This window comes from Schistocerca nitens, chromosome 3, assembly GCF_023898315.1.
Source record: "Schistocerca nitens isolate TAMUIC-IGC-003100 chromosome 3, iqSchNite1.1, whole genome shotgun sequence".
Lineage (NCBI taxonomy): Eukaryota > Metazoa > Arthropoda > Insecta > Orthoptera > Acrididae > Schistocerca > Schistocerca nitens.
Genome location: NC_064616.1, coordinates 994,634,451 through 994,654,036, shown reverse-complemented (window position 1 = coordinate 994,654,036; position 19,586 = coordinate 994,634,451). Strand labels below are relative to the sequence as shown.

Genomic DNA, 19,586 nt, shown 5'->3' with positions numbered 1-19,586 from the left:
AAAATTCCTGTTTTTTTTTTCCCCAGTTTTCTCCTGGATGAAAACTTCCCGGGTTTCTCCCGGATCTCCCGGGTTGCATACACCCTGCTTAGAACATTTACTTGGCACAGAAACTGACAATAAACTGCTGCTGTAAGGGGAGAAAGTTCTTTTGCTTAATCTATATATAATTTTGCATATATGCCATAAGCTCCAATTACATTACCTGTATTGACAAAATTTAGTTTATTGTCTATTACACAATTATTTCTCTCTGTACCTATCACATCAGTATAATGAACCACATCAGTACTCATATAATGACAGACAGGAGGAACTGTAGTATGATCTTCCCAGTGAAACAATTCTGGAAGATGGTATCAAAAATTTTGTCCTTGTCTGTGCTGTCATCCATTTTGATACTAGTTAGCTGATAGATGAATTTAAAATGTTTACTGATTTATGCAAGGCTAAATTTCTTATGAATTCTTGTCAGATTAGGGACAGACTGTTACCTGCTAATTCATTGAACTCTTCTATTTTTGTTCTCCTCATACTCACTTTGGATTTGTTCAGCTGTTGTTTGACAAGAAGAATTTGGCTCTGTTTGAATTTCTGATGAACCTCTCTCTGCTTCTGTAGCAACATTTTAACATGACTACTGAACCAGGATAGGTATGTCTCATCCCTCACAATCTTGCTGAAGTGTACTGTACAATACTGTTGAGTTTTATGCATTGATATTCCATACCTCCACTGCTTGAGATGAATGTTTGATGCTGACTACTCAGGTAATCTGTCATCCTTTTTTGTTGCATTTGCTCAGCAGCAAAATTTTCCTGCCTTTCTTCAAATTTCTTTTAACGCATATAGTTATTGATGCTATAATAGCCATAAGGTCATCAATTGAATTCTCTATGTTTAGTGAATCACAAAGTTTGTGATCCCTTGGCAATCAGATCTCAGAAATTACTCTTAAGGGTCAGTTCTCTAACTGTTCAAGATAATTTCTGTATAAGACACTTAGTACAATATCACATAAGTCCCTGTTTCTACCACTTGTTCATATCATGAGCCTTTAAGCTACAAGTCGGTATTTGCCACAGCATGAGCAGAAAATTTATTTGTGATAAAACCTAATTTTTTCCTAAAATGTTGTCATCATGGCTTCTGAGGAACGTGGTCTATAAAAGCATCATATTAACATAACAACGTACATTTTCACAGCAACAGACTTGAATGACTGCTTCACGGAGTTCTTTCCATATCAGGTATGTATTCAACCACAGCTTTCACCAACTTTTTCTGACGTCACAGTCAGGAGTTATCCGTAGGCAATGTAGTACTTCATTTATTTGTTCTTATGACTGCCATAGTAGCTACACTGCTCAGTCAATAAGAATTCTGCACAGAACATGCACCTACCTACTGGGATTCTGGATTCTGTCATCAGAGAAGCCACTGGGATCAGAATGTGTAACAATTACTTTAACCAGGACACTGGATATACCTCAGTGGTGCATGGAAATGGGTGCTTGATGCTGAAATGCAACAGTAAAATCTGCTGAGTCATCCACCATCTAAAGAAATCACAATCACTACCAATGGTTTTCCATCACAGACATCTGACATAACCTCAGGTAGAATAAGGAAGCTCTGTGACTTTGTGAGATCTTCGTGACATAATTCAGTCAAATAAATCAAGTACTGCACAGCCTATGGGTAACTTCTAATGATGATGATGGAGAATCTTGAGACTAAATACATATCTTATACAGCAACTCTCCAATAACATCTCTAGATACTGTGTGATCTATGAAGATGAAAATGATTGATTAATTTTGAACACAATAATGGAACACTGCTTAAGGCTGCTACATCAAAGGCTCTCAATTTGTGCCACGACTTTCACCTCCACTGTTAAATAAATACACAGCACCTAGTAAGAAGGAAAAGAGGGGGGGAGGGGGGGGGGGTTAAATACATATTATCAAGTAAACAATATATGCAACAATTACAGACTATTTCAATTTGGAAATCTGCAGGAAATACTTCACAATTAAGATATAATTATTTGATAAATTAAAAAAGGAGGAGGGGGACTAAGCTAAAACATACAACATGGGAAATTACATCACTTCATTCCTGTTGCAGTATATATATAACTAATTACATCAAACTTACTGTGTAAATGTATATACAAATATACTTACTTCTTTTGACTTTGATATCTTGCATCCATTTATTAAGTTTTCTGGGTACTGGAAAGCTGTGCCCACACGCTTGCGAAACTGTGGAGGAGACTCGCCTGGTTCTAATGGTATCTCAGGAGGAAGAACTCCTGTTAGTTCAGCTTCTTTAATACACAGCTCCTTCAATTCTTGAGTGCAGTCCTGCAGTTTCAGCTCTATTGAATTCTTGCGCGATTCTAAAGAGGCCATTAACTCTCTCTGGCTACTTTGCTGTGCATCCAGACTTTCACCATCTACACAGCCAAGGGCAAACATAATAGTGTAATTCTATACTTAATCTAAATGTCTAAATTATTAAATGGTGCATAATAAAAAATTAACTTTTTTAAAAATTTTACTGTAAATAAATATCTCCAGTTCCCAGCCATGACACTCAATGCTACAGACTACAAGATGAACATGTGTCACTACAATACAAAATGAAAACAGACAAGCACTCAACTGCAGCTAATTGATGGGTGGCACAGACTGATATGTGTAATAGATCAAAACATTTCACTAGCTTTTCTGCAGTTGTGGAAAACCACCCTGTGTGTGTGTGTGTGTGTGGGGGGGGGGGGGGGGGGGGGGGTTGGTAGTAGTAGTAGTAGTAGTAGTAGTAGTAGTAGTAGTAGTAGTAGTAGTAGTAGTAGTAGCAGCAGCAGCAGCAGCAGCAGCAGCACGAGTAGTAGTAGAAAATGGACAATAAATTGTTTGGAAGATAGAGCAATGTTCTAAGCAGTTACGTGCATTTATGTTCCATCCATCATCCAGGTAGAGGAAAGTGGCTCTTTCCCCTCATTACAAGAGAATCAGAAGATAACTTACAGAAGTCAATCCACAAACTGGAAATAACAAAAAAGGTAATTTTGAAATATTTATGCATAAAATTAAGATACAAATATCCACTGGTATACAACTGACAACAGCAAAAATATTCATAGGAGACAAACTGGTGGAACACGCCAATGTTTTTAGATGCCTTGGTTGTAGTTTAAACTTTAAACAGCTCCAGTGAGACTGGCACCAAAATTAAATCCTATTCTAGTTTACATGGCACAATTAAAAGAACCTAAGTTGCAAAACCAATGTTTCATCAATGATGAGATTTTATAGAACCACATCAGTACCTCTAACTCCTGTACAGAGCATAGAGCTGGACACAACAAAATTGAAAAATCCAGGCAGCAGAAATTAGGCTTCAACACTCAGTCATAGGATACTGACCTGATAAACTGCTCAGTGTCCAAGTAGTCAACAAAAAAATGTAGAGCTGGAATTCTGAATGTAATAAGTGCTACTTTTATTAAAAATGAGTTATTGCCATGTAAATGAACTGTGTGTCAATTCCAGTTCTCTTCTAAAAGTTCTATGTCATCTTTCTGCTGCAACTAGTTGAAATGGCTACACGTGGCTCTTGGTGTACGTCCATGCTGTTTGGAAGCTGTAGCACTATGTGCCTGTCACCTAATGTGTGAAGTTACGCACATCTCTCATTTCCACTCAACATGTCTACAATGGACATAGATTGAGTAGCTACTAGTAACATGATTTTTAAATCTTAATGGAAAATTATGAGTCTTAGGAAACAACAACACAATTCAAGAATTAGTGGTGAAAGTTATCATAACTACAGAAATGTTGATAAGCAAGAAAAGAAATTACCATCATCTGCAGTAATACATCATTAAGTTTTAATAAGTAATCTTTTGAGGTATGTAATCTTGAAATGTAGACTGTCATACAGTCATCTGAAATAGTATGTGGGGAGCAATAAATATATTTCAACTAGGAAGAAGTAATTTCACGGTGTGAATACAGTTCCTGTTACGCCATTTAGAGAAAACAAAGAGAATGTGCACGTCAATGAGAAAAATCACCCAACTCTACTGTAACTAAACTGCTCTAAAACCGTATTTTGCACCAACTGCATATCTGAAGGCAATGAAAGAATAAGTCTTCTGAAACTATAAAAATACTGTGTCAACTAAAGTAATTGTCAAGTAATGTACAATCACAGTGTTTTTTACTTTCAGGTTATATGTAGCTGCCAATATCAATGCAAGGACATCACTTTTAATATTATGAAGGCTCTCTTTCATGCATTTCACAAGCAAGACATGAACAGTCATGGTAGCTACTTACTTGGCTCATTGCAAGTATTGCCATTTGCAAGACACTGAGATGCCTCATATACTGAGCCTACCGAGAGTCGAAGTTAATGTCTGATAAGCTTCATTGTTCCAGATGAAAATGAGAATCATTTAAGGCTATGCAAGAAGACTTTTATGGACATTTTTGGAATTACTACAAAGCTAACTGAAACCCTGGTGAAGAGGAAAAAAGAAGGAAAACACAGAAGCAGTATTTGAGTTGCGATTTAAATATGGAAAGGCTTGGAAGGCATTTCTGATCAAATACCCTAAATGGTAAGGTGACATATAAGTTTTATTGCAGGTTTTTGCACAATGGCTTTCCTCAACTTTCCTTTCAGAAATCTCATGTAGACACTTGCAAAGGCTGTGACTGCTACAATATAGCCATGAAAAATAGACACACAGCTGAAGCTGCTTCAGCAAAATTAAAATTGGAACTACACCATCGAAAAGCTGAAGCAGCTTTCAATGCCACGAAAAGTGACAGTATTGCCTCAACATTACTTGACAGCAATATATGCAATATAATCATGGACATACAGAAAGTGTTTCAGCTACCTAAACTCAAACATCTAAATATTTATTACTCTTGACAACAACAATTTATACAATTTCAATGACGAAGGAAAAGATAGATTGCTTCTTATCGTAAATAAGGCACGTTAAGTTGCAGTAAGGCACAATTAAAAGACACTTATATAAAACTTTCCACCACAGCCATCATCAGTAAAAGAGAAACACACACCATTCACACACATAAGCAAGCACACCTCATGCACACGTTAACAGCCAACTCCGGCAGCTCGAGCCGGAATGTTGTTCATACAATTTCAGCATTCGTGTTTGCAATACTGGAGATGGGATAATGTGTGTTTGGCACGATGGAGAGTCCTCTCGAGGTGGAAACTAGACGGAATCTTATGTGCTTCAAGTTGCTGATGACCCTGACAGTCCTTTAACACAAAAAAGAACCGTGTTTGGTGTGATAATTGTTGTAGGAAAATTTAAAAAAATGCACGATCTTATTCCTCTACATGTTTCTGGTCAGTGCAGGACTGTTTAAAAGAATCAATAACAAATTTTTAGTGGTTGGGCACAGTTTCTCTTCTTCCGACCAAGATTTTGCACTGGTTGAGAAGTGCTGGGGCAAAATAACAAAGTGTCAAGTTCCAGCTGAAGTTGTCCGAGTGCACGGCCAATGCGGCCTTTTACAACTGTAAAAATGATGGGAAAGATTATTGACTTTATAAAGTACCTGCAAAAGTTACTGACACCAACAAGTTGAAGATATCAGAATTAGTGTGGCTACGAGTAGATAGCGACAATCCTGGTGTCGTGAAATACAAGAAATACTTCAATAAAATGGAAATGTGGTCACACTACAATGTTTTTAAGAAAGATTGTAGATTATTTGACATACTGTCCACTGAGTTAAGTTGGTTGGTTGGTTGGATTAAAAAAAGAGGGAAAGAAACCAAACTACGAGGTCATCAGTCCCTTGTTCTGAATAAAACAATGCCACAAGTGTGAGAATAAAATAAACAAGACTGACAACTCAAAATGGAATGAAAGGAAAAATCACAACAATGATGAAGGGCAACAAACATGTAAATGGACAAAAGGGGACAAGAAAACCACAGGAACGCAAGAAACAGGATGAAGAGATTAAAACAGCAAAGCAGATTACCATGGCTGGCAGACCACGAGAATAAAAAAGGAGATGCCTGCAACACATTATAACCTCCACCCTAGAAGCACTAGGGTGTTGCCAGATAAAATTAGCGGCAACGAGTCTGCTAACCCAAGATTTTGTCATTGGGCAGTGAAAGTGGGACAGTGCACCAGAATATGGGCCACTGTCAACCAGGCACTGCATCGACACTCAGGCAGGTCTTTACGGCGCAGGAGGTAACCGTGGGTCGCCCAAGTGTGGCCAATGCGGATCCGGCAGAGGACAACTAATTCCCTGCGAGAGGCCCACATGGAAGTCTTCCACACATTTGTAGTTTCCATAATGCCACGCAGTTTGTTGTGTGTACTGTTATGCCATTCCGTCTCCCAAAGCCGAAAAACCCTACGGCGTAAGTCAGAACGCAGGTCAGGTTCAGAGATGCCCGTCACCAGAAGTGGTTTCCACATAGCCTGTTTGGCCAGCCTGTCACCAAGTTCATTGCCTGGGATGCCGACGTGTCCTGGGGTCCAGACAAACACCACTGAACGACAGGACCTGTCCAGGGCAAAGATGGACTCCTGGATGGATGCTACCAAAGGATGGCAAGGGTAGCACTGATCAATAGCTTGTAGGCTGCTCAAGGAATCAATGCACAGGAGAAACGATTCCCTGGGACATGAACAGATATACTGAAGTGCACGAGAGATGGCCACCAGCTCTGCAGTGAATACACTGCAGCTATCGGGTAAGGAATGCTGTTCAAAATGGTCTCTTGATGAAGGCGAAGCCAACATGACCATAAGCCATCGAGCTGTCAGTGTAAACCACTTCAGAGCCCCTGAATACATCAAGAATCAAGAGGAAGTGACATCAGAGAGTGCAGGAGTAACTGAGTCCTAAGTGTCATGCGAAAGGTCCAGAAAAATCTGCAGCCTGGAGGTGTATGCAGATGGACCTGGATAGGAGGTGGTAAAGGGAAGGACTCCAGTTCAGACAGAAGGGATCGCATGCGAACCGCAATCGTTAGCCCTAACCTGGGCCGCCAATGTGGGAGATGAACTGACACAGGTGGAAAAAGGAGACAGCAATTTTGATGCTCAGGAGAACTACGAATGTGTGTAATTTAATTGGTGAGCAGTTGTGCACATCAGATGTGCAATGGAGGGCCTCCAGCCTCCACCAGGACACTGGTCACCGGACTCTTTCTAAAAGCTCCTGTCACTAGGCAAATGCCAGCAACTTACAAACAACGTTGGTGAGGCTGATGGGCCGATAGCTATCCAAATCAAGCGGGTTTTTACCGGGTTTGACCACCGGGATGATGGTGCTCTCCCCCCATTGCGATGGAAAGACACCATCACACCAGATCCCGTTGAAGATGACGAGGAAATGACATTGTAGTCAGACGAGAGATGTCTAATCATCTGACTGTGGATCCGATCTGGCCCAGCAGCTGTGTTGGGACAATGTGCAGGTGCGCTGAGGAGCTGCCACTCCGTAAATGGGGCATTATAGGGTTCACTGTGGCGTGTAGTGAACGAGAGGACTTTCCTCTCCATCTGCCGTTTGAGGGTGCAAAAGGCTAGAGGGGTAGTTCTCCAACACAGAGGCTCAAACTTGGCAATCACATTTTCACGGTATATGGCACACCATTGATGGTAACGCCAGGGACACCTGTTGGGGTCTGATACCCGCGTGAGCAACAGGGAGAGAAGTGCCCCCCACCATCAAGTGGGCAGGTGTATCTCCTGGTTCTGAGAGTCGACAGGAATTCAAGGAACTGATGGAGTGACAACTGTTCTTGTAGCAGCGGCATATGAGGAGGTTATAGAAACAGGATGTAGGTGCTCAAATTTCCTCTTAGGTCAGTCAGTCCAGGGTCCTATATTCCATGATTTTCCTCTTTTTCTATAAAATCCTGCAGTCTCGCGAGCAACGTGAATGGTGCTCCCCGCAGTTGACACAGATGAGAGGTGGGGCACACGGAGTATTGGGATGCGACGGACGTCCACAATCTCGACAGGTGGGGCCGGAAGTACAGCGGGAAGACATACGGCCAAACTTCCAACACGTAAGTGCTGCATCGGGGAAGGAATATATTGCTTGACGTCATAGCGGTAGACCATCACCTCGACCTTCTCACGCAATGTGTCATCCTTGAAGGCCGAGATGAACGCACCGGTGGCAACCCGGTTATCCCTCGGGCCCCAATGGACGCGCCGGACACGATGAACACCTCGCTGCTCTAAATTGGCATCCAGTTCGTCACCAGACTGCAAAAGAAGGTCCCTGTGGAATAGAATACCCTAGAAAATATTTCAGCTCTTATGAGACGTGATGGTAACAGAAACATTCCCCAACTTGCCACAAGCGAGTAATGCCTGTGACTGGGCAGAGGATGCTGTTTTTATCAAAACTGACCCAGAGCGCATTTTGGACAAGCCCTCCACCTCCCCAAACTTGTTCTCTAAATGCTCCACAAAAAACTGAGGCTTCACGAACACAAAATGTTCTCCAACTCTCGTATATACGAGGTACCGGCGCGAATAAGCTTCACTACCATCTTTAGCCTGACATTCCTCCCATGGTGGAGCCAGGGAGGGGAACAACTTGGGGTCATATTTCTTAGCATTGTAGTTAGGCTTTGCCCGCTTAGAGACTGCTGGCAGTGGACCACCAGCAAGAGATGACATACTATGCTTCCTGGCGTATCATCCACCCTGATGCCACCCACTACGACCTGGGGCCCTCCCCACGAGTGCCACCCAGCCGCAGCAAAGGCCACTTGGCAGGACGGCTACTGCCGGGAGTCCCGACGACTCGGGGTGACGGGCATCTACTCCTCGGCATACGTGGGGAGTTAACGGTGCGGGCATCGGCAGAGTGGTCCCTGTGTAGTCAGGGGGCTACAACCGACTGGGTACATTTTGTAGGGATCACATTGTGTTCGTGTGGGAGTGATCTAGACGGTTGTAAAACAACAAACTGGTAGCCAAGATAGCAGGAATTATTTTTATTCCACAATTACTGGTTTCAGCGAAACTAAAGCCGCCGTCATTGGATCTTATGACCATTGTTTGCCTCGATGTTGTAACCTGTACGTGTCATAAGATCTGATGACGGTGGCTTTAGTTTCGCCGAAACCGGTAATCGTGGAATAAAAAGAATTCCTGCAATCTCGGATACCAGTTTACTGTTTTACAACAGGGTACACGACGGCCCCACCATAACGGACTGGCTACCGTGCTGGATATGAGGTGCAAAGAAGTACACGGTCATCGTCGGCACAGAAAGTGACACTGCGTAGTGCACGGTGGAAAACGCACCCAGAAAGGTGTCCTCGCCCAAGAGATGGAGAACGGGTGGGACTGCAATGCGACGACAAGAAAGTGGGCTGAAGATCTCGATGCACCGTGTAAGGCACCCTTTCCCAATTGGCTCACTCTTCAGGAAAATTTTGAAAAATGGAGGTCAAACCCTACAGGGGACCATCACATAAAGGCCGAAATGTGAGAGACTGCTTTTAGCTGCCTCTTACAACAGGCAGGAATACCTCGGGCCTATTCTAACCCCCGGACCAGCAGGAGTCACTGAGTTAAGATTTGCTGAATGATGAGCAAGAAATCATAGCTTTAAAAGAACTTGCTTTCAATGACTGACTATCTTGAAGGAAACAAACAGTTTTATCTTGATTTGTGTGCAAAATAAGTGTCACTTTTTATTTTATGGATTTATTGTTTCACTGTTTTCAGTATCACAATATATTGTAATGCGTGTTATCTCTTAGCATTTGATAATGTAACTGAATTGTTCTAAACATCTCCTTACACTTTTTTCAGGTTACAAGTATTTAGCAAATAACTACAGTATCTGCATTATGGCATATAGCCCTTTCCAATTTTTGAGGACAATTTTCCAAAACGTTATTTCCATTGACTGTAAGAAAACATCTCTATAAATATTATAGAGTAATTTGAAATGTAACTCAATACAAAATTTTGATAAAATATACCGATCTTGTTCTCTGGTATTTATTATGTTTTTCACTATAACTAAAATCCAGTTTAATGGCACTTACCTATTTTAGAATTTCCATTCTACAAATATTTATTTCTGAGGAGCATGATGGAGAGCACAAATAGATTAACTTTCATAGCACTGTACAATATGCTTTACACCAGTACATGCCCAGCATAATTGTGAGGGATGGGGAATACGTTTAATAATGATGTTAAAAAGTTGCTACAGAAGCAAAGAAAGTTTAATCAAAGAATTAAGTGATGTCAAAATCTAGTTGACAAACAAAAGCTGAACAAGCCCAAAATGAGCATAAGCAGGGCAATGACTGAAGAGTTCAATGAACTTTAAAGTAAAGTTCTGTCAACCAATGTGATAAAAGCACCTAAGAAGTACTGGTCTTACATAAGTTTATTTGTAGATCAAAATCACGTATTCAGTTGATCAGTGACCATACTGGCACCAAAGCAGAAGATGACAGAAAGAAAATTGAAATACTGAATTTACTCTTCCAAAATGGTTTCTTTGCAGAAGACTGTGATAGGGTTCCTCCTTCCAATCATTGTACAAATGCTGAAATGACAGATTACGGAATAGAAAAGCAATTAAAATAGCTCAACAGAAGCAAAAAATCTAGTCAATATGACATACTTCGGTGATTCTATAGAGATTATGAGAAAAAACTTGCTTCCCTTCTAACAGCAGTATACCACAAATCTCTGGAGCAATGAGGGATAACAAATAATTAGAAAAAAAGCACACGTTATTCCTATTTATACATAGAGGGTGGCTGTAATTAAAATTTCGGTACTTGAGACAGCATAGACAGAAAACTCTTTACAGTATAGGCACCCAACTTTATAGGGTTAATGTACAGACTGTGTGCTGCAGGATTTGTGTTGTTAGTGTCATGACTTGCCATTTGCTTGTGAGATAACTCCGCCATTGGCCAACTGTTCCAAACTATGTGGCCACCAAGATTATCAGATTTGAACTTGTGTTGGATACTAAAAAGTGTTGGAGGTTGAAGATGAGCTTAGTGAGGAAGGTAACCAGCATCCCATCTGGGATGTTTTGGGCAGCAGTAGAGCAATCTCTCGTGCAGTTGTGGGCTGTCATGGATGCAGGTGGTCATCACATTGAGGAATGTTTGTAACCTGGAATGTAGACATGGTACGCAATTAACAAACATTACCCTCTTATGAGGAAATTAAAATGTGTTTCTTTCAGTAGTTTATTCATTATTTCTCTTCTGCATGTCTTTACATAGGTTTGCATGAAGTTTCATTGTACTATATTCATTTGTTTTTCATGGGACAGTTTAATTGTAATCACCTCATATTACTAAATTAAAGTCTCCTGCTGTATTTTCCTGTCTGCATGTGAAGGCTAAGCTCAGGGACTGATGTAGGGATACTGATATGGTTTTCACTAATGGATAGACTGATTCATGAGGGAGGTTTGTGCAGATAATTTGTTACCATTATGCCAGACAAGTCACTGGCCATAGATACTTCGTGTCACCCATGCAAATCTTGGGCAAATCGCTAGTTTTCAATAGTGATCATCTGACAGATGCACACAGTACAAGTCTATATCACTATCTGGTGTAGAAATATGGAACATTTTTTTATGTCCATACATAATGACATTTTTTGAGAAGGGAAAGTTCTATAAAAGTCAACACGGATTCCGTTAATAGAGATTTTGCATAACACACCTAGCTCTGTTCAGTTATGAAATATATAGAACACTGCTGTGAAATACACCGAGATCGGTGCTGTATTCCTCGACTTCCGAAAAGCAATTGATACGGATTAACACTGTTGTTTAGTGACAGAGAATTGGACCTGATCTGTGACTGGACTCAGGAGTTCCTAGCAGATAAACTCAACACAATGCTCTTAAAATGATGAAACTGACAAATATAAAGGTAATTTTAGTTGTATCCCTCACAAGTGTTATAGTGCCTGTAACTTTCCTGTTTACAATATATACTTAAATGTTCCCAGACGATGCTGTTATCTATAGGAAGGCTGCAACACTAGAAGACTGTAGTGAAATGCAAGATGATTTGCAGAGGATTAATTATTGGTGCAGTGACTGCCAATTAAGCTTTAATGTGAATAAATGTAATGTCTCGCATATTAAAAGGTGAAGAAATCCACTATTTTTCGATTGCACTACTGGCGACAAACCACTGGAAACAGTAACTACCATAAAATACCTAGGAGTAACTGTCTTGAATGACCTAAAATGAAAAGAACACATAAAATGAATTACAGGAAAAAATGGTGTCATGTTGAGATTAATTGGAAGAATAGTTAATCCACAAAAGAAGTGGCTTGCAAAACACTTACAAAACTGATAATTGAGTACTACTCATCATCCTGGGCACCTTACCAGATTGCATTAATAGAAGGGATGGAGAAGACCCAATAGAGAGCAGTACATTGTCATATGATCATTTAGTAAGCATGTGAGTGTTACGGGGGTGCTCAACAAACTCCCGTGGCAATGCTACAACAGAGAGGTTTACTGTTGAAATTCTGCAAGCGTACATTTCAAGAGGAGTTGGGTGTCGTGTTACTTCTCCCCACATGCATGTCGTAAAATGAGAAAAACTGGAGAAACTGGAGTTGATAAGGGGGTTTATCAACCATCATTCTTCTTCCCATGTACCATTCGCAAATTGAACAGGGAAACGAGGAAATGATAGTGGTAAGCTACCAGAGTTGATCACATCTGAAATGAAGATACAAAATCCACATAGGGTATAAAGAGTACATGGAAGAAATTGCAGTAAATCTGATAAAATAGTTGAATCATAATGAATTGTAGTACTGGAAGACCACAGAAAAGACGGAAAGCCCAATTCTGCAATTCTTTAAGATGGAACAGACTTAACAAGACTGATAACTGATGCTGATGACTAAATTAAGTTACATGTTTGAATTTTCTGTTATTAAACAGAAGATAACCACCATAAATCTCCATTCGTCACTTCATTTTTGAAATGCTTTACGAAGGAGTAAATCTGTAACATTAAATATACGGGTAAGTGAGCCACATCACATTCTTAATGAGGCCATGCCGATTTAAATTTGTACCTGGAAGAGACAACAAAACTATACAACATCATAGGATTACCCAGTGAGCTAAACTAGTATAAAAACTGTTGGGCTTCATGCTGAGTCAGTCTGGCAAAGAGGAGCCTTTCAGTGCACTTAACATGGAGCCCAGGAAATTTATACCAACACATTTTCCCCCCTGACAAAGCACAAACCAAATAGACAGATACACTGTAGGCAATTTCTCTATTCAATTCAATATTTGATTGGTGGCTCCATAGAGTGCTGTGTCCACAACGACCATATATTTAAAATTAGAAGGAAGGTCAGTGTTGGTCGTAATATTGATGGTTTATTGACAGCAAAATCGATTTTTATTGTTTTATTGTGATTGTTTCTTAGCTTTTTACTGATAACAACTTGACACCAGTGCCTATGAGTTTAATTTGTACACCACAGCACTGAAGATGATCACTATGTGATTGAAAATCGATTTTGCTGTCAATAAACCATCAATATTACGGTCAACACTGACCTTCCTTCTAAATTCAATATTTACTATAAAACTTCTCTTTTGTTGGATAAGGAACAATAACTTTACATTCCTCACATTTTTAGAAGAACACTGAACTGTACAGTCTCTATGATATAGTAAATTTTCATTTTCAATTAGATTTTCATATTAACCTTGTGCACTAATGCCAAATTATTTTACTTCCTTTGTGTGCCTCTTTGATCAGTCCTTAACTCAAACACATAATTACTTTGCTTCAGTAAAAAAGGTAGATTTTATTTTCAGTCTCACTACTCAGAAGCTCACATGTTTATTTCTTAAGATTTTCCAGATATTTGATCAAATTTATCCCCTCCCCCCAAATCCTCCCAATACTGACTTTCACTACCTGCTGTACCAGCTCTACTATATTTGCAAACAAAATTCCAGGACCCAAAGAAATTTATTTTTAACCATGTAAGATTTTCTTATCGCACTGACAATAGCGGGTCTGAAATAACAGCACTACAACAAGCCTCTCTCTTACACTGTGTATTTCAGATCCAAGAAGACTATAGAATTGCCATTAAAGAAAAATCTGCTGCTGTTTACTTTTTCTTCATATAGCTTCAATACCTGTGCCAAAAGTAGGAGAAGTTGAGAAGTAATTACATTTACATTATCTGAAGTTCATTCTTGATGATTTTGTGCAATTACAGTATAAAAAAATACACTACAGCCCTACCGCACCAATTATTCCATCCTAAAATCCTAAATCTTGCAGGAAAAAGCACAAAATAAAGTATATTCAAAAGGATGAGAAATGACTGAAGGATGACAAGCTTGCCAACCTGTAAACTTGGCCAAATCATAATTTGATATTCACAATAAATCACCACACACCTGTGCAATGTGTACTAACAGCATTAGACAGTCAGTATATATTTCGAGTGCGGAAGTAGTCTGGAAAGCAAGAAGACTTTATTAGGGTTGAGCAAAGGACCACATGTAAGAGCCCAAAGAGATGATATGTCTCAACCTCATAAGCAGAACACTCCATAATAATATTTATCGCAATAATACACTAAAATTTGGTTTTGGTATCAAAGAGATGAGTAATGTTAATCTCTCTTCAACAACAAAGTCATATAAGTTAGACAAAAATTGGAAATGAAAACAGCCATGCCCTTTCCAAAGGAACCATCTCAGTATTTGCCTTACACAATTTAGAAAAACTGTTAAAAAACCAAATCTAGAGGGCTAAATGAGAGTTTGAATCCTCTTCCTCCTACATGGGATCCAGTTCTTTAACCAATGAGCCACTAGCTTTGTGAGTATCAAGGATGATCTCCCTCCACATGGGTTGTATGTGAGTGGTAGGCACGGTTCCCATAGAGACAATACGATATGCAATTTGACAAGTTGCAGTAACGGTCATGTGACACAGTGTTTATGTGTGCAACATTTGTGTTTCTGCTGGATCGATATGAAAAGACGGCAAGTAACAAGACAGCACGAATGCATCTGTGGCAGCATCCATTATAATTTCTTACAAGGTGTGACAAAGGATACTGTTCCCACATTTGTTTCGTGAACAAGTGACAAAGGGATCGATTCCTTTGCATCACAGGAATTACACCACATTATAGCCTTGGACAATTATGTTATTGGAACTAGTGATATGTCAATAAAAATAGAACATACAACAAACCATGTTTAGAAAGCACTGCTTTAAAATGGATTGCTAGACAGTGTGAGGACACGGCCAATTAGTTTGTTTTATTATGTTTCAGAAGTATTTACAGATACAATTACCAAAAGTACTAAGCAAGGTGGAACAATGAAATTAAAAAAAATTGTACATGTAAATGGAAATTCATATGCGAACTCATATTATACTTTCTGTAAGACCTCAGATTCTGGTGTCCTACCAAGGAATTTTTACCAGCCTCACTTAAAAAATAATCAGTCACAGCAAATCTGTTTCTTATTGTTAACTCATTTCTTCTTCTTTCATCCAAGTTTGAGGCAGATTCAAATAATTTCACAGTAAATGTGTCTTCAAGCTCCAGAACACAATATGCTTTAATTACATCAATAGTAAAATCCAATTTCACATTCTTTGCTCTCTGGAGCAAACGCCATTTGTTGAACAATATGTGAACAAAATCACTTGCTGATTTTTTTTTTAATGAAACTCTTAGTGCAGACAAGAAAAAAATACAGACAAGGTATAGCTAAGTCTGCCACTTGATCTATGTATGTCTATCTAGTTTTAAAATGAAAATAACTCTTATGTAATGTAATCTTAAAACGTGACTGTAACTGACTTCTTAAAGCACGTACAAAAGAGAAAATTTTAAATTATAACTCTGCATAGCACACAGCCATAGTGCCTAGTGAAGCCCGTCATCAGCCACATCATAAACACTGAACAGTATTTATCCAGGACTCGCAAGAGATATGGCTCTTCTTCCAGTGTTAAAAACAATTTTAATATGTCAACTACAGTTTGTACGCGGCAATTTACAACCTAAAATAGTTCAAAGGTCCCATGGAACTTACATGGGAAAATACTGGAAGAAACATTTACCAAATACCACTACTACACATAAAGCAATAGTGAGAAAATTAAAAACATTATTTTTCATGAATTTTGAATAATTTGTTCACCAGGGGAAAAGAAAGGAGTGAAACAGGGTAAGTTGTGCAAATGCTAAAGGAAATGAAGGCATTCCAAATTATAATAAGGAAAGTTTTCTCTGCCCCAGCATTCAGGAGTACTGAGTACAGAGTTTTACAACCACCTAATATCCAACAGGAACAAATTATCCTACAATATAGCCTGTAAATTCTTCCAAATAATTTCTTGCCCAATGTCTGTCTCCTGATCCAGTGTTTGGGGGCACTTTTTCATTCCCTTACAAAGCTGTGCAGTTTCCATATCTTTTTCTCACAATTAAGGGGGACCTGGGCGTCATGAGCATATTAAAAAAAAATAATAATAATAATTTAAAAAAATGGAAATTTGGGTTTATTTAATAAAATTCTGTGATTGTTTCTGATTCTAAAAATATATATTTCATGTATATTACATCATCATTTTCGTGTTTAAATGCCTTTCTAAAGCAGATGCAGTGTGTGTTTTTTAAATGGCTAGCTGTCATACTACTGTCAAACACAAAACATTGTTATTTAATTTTGCTGCCAATACTTCCATAGTAACTCATTTTAAGAACAAACTGACTGTAATGTGAGTAATTTGTCTTTCTGATAATACAAGTTGTTTACTTCAGGTTATTTTGTTTTTTTTTGCAGGTGTTTGTGTGGTAAACTTGTTGTTGTGACCATTTCAGGTGTACTTAAATGATTTTTCATCCCAAAATGACAAAAACTATGATGCTTAATTGCAGTTGTAAATTTTAAGTTAATCAATACAAGTGTGTTGTTGGGTATTGTAACAAAAATGAAGAAATCATTATGCTGCAGTGAAGCGAGATTATGCCTCAAAGTTTGTCAGGCAGTGCTTCAAAACCCAAGTTGAAAGATTTTACAGAAAGTGAAAAAGACATTGGCATTGTAAAAAATGAGAATAATGGTAATATTTTAATTAGTAAGTGCAAGATTTCAAAATTACTTTTGTCTGTTGATAAATGTAAATACTGTAATAGTGAAAAATCCTTTATATTTAGTGAGGACATAAGTAACAGAAGAGGTCTATCTAGAAAAAATGTAATGGAATGCCAAGTATGTAACATTATGAAAAGACAATGATATCTGTACTGTGCTCAAAGAATTGTGAAGTGAATATTCGCCTCACTTATTCTGTGAGGTGTATTAAGAAGTGAAGAAAAGCAGTGTGCTCTGGGTGGATTTCTTACCACCAGTTGTCAAATTTGAGAGGTATTATAATCAGTTGCATATTGCCCTAATTGAAATCAGTGAAGCATCTATACAGAGGGCAGTAAAAGAAAGTTAGAAAGTTGGTTGGTTGGTTGGTTGTTTGGTTGGTTAGTTGCATGTTCCACGGATCATTTTGCATGACAGATCCTAATGATGTGGAATGAGTCATTTTACATTCACATTGCAAATTTAGTCGTACATACGGTTACATTCTGAACACTTATAAGTTTTTAATTCCTACCCACAACCTTTTTACACATTATAGTAATAGAAATTCCTCTATGGAATGGAAGGAGTGGCCAATGAGAAACTTTCTCAGTTTGTTATCAAATTTTACTTTGCTGTATGTCAGACATTTTATATCACTGGGTAAGTGATCAAAAATATTTGGAGCAGCATTGTGCACCCCTTTTTGTGCTAAAAACAACCTTAATGTGGTCTACTGAATGTCATTTTTCCTTCTGGTATTGCAATTATGTACCTCATTGTGCCTTAGAACTGTAGTGTATTATTTAGAACAAACTTCATGAGAGAATAAATATACTGTGAAACAGTACTGTAAATATTTGTCAATCTATTGATATTGTTGGTGCATTTTACAGTTCCTGGCAGGAGAGAGGCATTGTATTGGTATTGGTAGGATGGATGCCATAATATGTTTTAATGATGGAGTAACAAGCAGATTAAAAACCGGGAGCAGACTAGGCATTAAAACTAGGGACAATATGAAAGATTGGCTTCTACATAAGGACAGGCAACCTGCTGCTGTAGGTGAAAAAGCTGCTGAAAACCAACAAAGGAGCCAGAATAACGAAGAAAAGAGAGAAAACTGAAGATGATGAAAAAGATACACAGAATCGAGTAGATTATGGAGCTGGAGTGTTCTGACATGTTATTACTGAGAAGAAAAGCAATGCAAACCTTTAGTTTCAGTTTCCTGTAATCAATGTTTTTGCATACTTAGGTATCATTATCTCATCTAATATTTACAAAAAGCATGAATAATAATGCAGTGTGTGCCCACATAATGAACCAGATAATTTAATAATGTATTAAATATTTTAAGCTGGAGCATCTCATACGTCCTTACATTATTAGAAGAAAAAATTAACTTCTAAATTTTTTTAAATACACAAAACAAGAAATTAGTAGTAAATGTTCCTGCTTTATTGTTTAATGAGTTAATAATTAAAAGACTAAAATTTGTTCTGACCTTTTATTTTGAATCGTGAGGAAGCACAGTGCATCCAAAATCAAAATTACAAAGAATTCAGAATAACAACAATATTACGAAAAGGACTCACCATATAGAGGAGACACTGAGTTGCAGCAGACAGGTACAACAGGCAGACTGCTACATATTTAAGCTTTTGGCCATAAGCCCTGCTTCCAAAACAGAAAACACACACACATACACACAGCTTACACACACATGACCATCGTGTGGCCGCTGTGGCCAGACTGCAGAGAGCAACTGTGTCAGACAGTAGCAGCAATCTCTGTACGCGGTGGGGTTAAGGAAGCGGCATTGAACAGGGACGGATAGCAGAGTACGTGTGTGGGAACGTATAGTGCTACTTGTGTGAGCGTGCAGGGATGTGGTGGAAACAGGGTAGGGCAGGGAGTGCAGTCAGGAGGTTGTGGGCAGGGGGGGGGGGGGGGCAGAGAAAAAAGAGAAAGACCCAGAAGGGGAAAAAGACTGGTGGGTGCAATGCTTGAATAAAAGGCTGTGTAGTGTCGAGTGGGATGAGGCAATTCTATAGGCAGGTGGAGGACAGCGACTAGCGAAGGTTGAGGCAAGGGAGTTTAGGAAATGCAAGATGTCTTGCAGGGAGAGTTCTCACCTGCTCAATTCAAAAAAGCTAATCACAACCCTGACAGAGAATGTGATTCAGTTGCTCCAGACCTGGGTGGTACTGAGTGATGAGTGGATTGTTCCTTTGTGGCTGGACGGAAGGTATGTCGGAGATGGGAGGCGGTAGGTGGTAGGTGACTGGGGTCACATGACATGGGAGATCTGTTTCTGTACAAGTTTGGGATGGTAATTTTGGCCTGTGAAGTCCT

General features: G+C 39.0%; 1 protein-coding gene across 4 annotated transcripts in view; it reads right to left on the bottom strand.

The window, feature by feature from the left end:
• LOC126249058 (uncharacterized) overlaps positions 1 to 19,586 on the bottom strand; it is a 177,743-nt gene that overhangs the window by 121,344 nt on the left and 36,813 nt on the right. For 2 of the 4 annotated variants that reach the window (XM_049950699.1, XM_049950698.1), the window contains one exon: positions 2,193 to 2,464. In XM_049950699.1, the coding sequence (XP_049806656.1) occupies positions 2,193 to 2,464 (272 nt within the window). Of the gene's footprint in view, positions 1 to 2,192; positions 2,487 to 10,974; positions 11,213 to 19,586 lie in introns of those variants that run through there. The other 2 variants (XM_049950700.1, XM_049950697.1) reach the window with 2 other exon arrangements.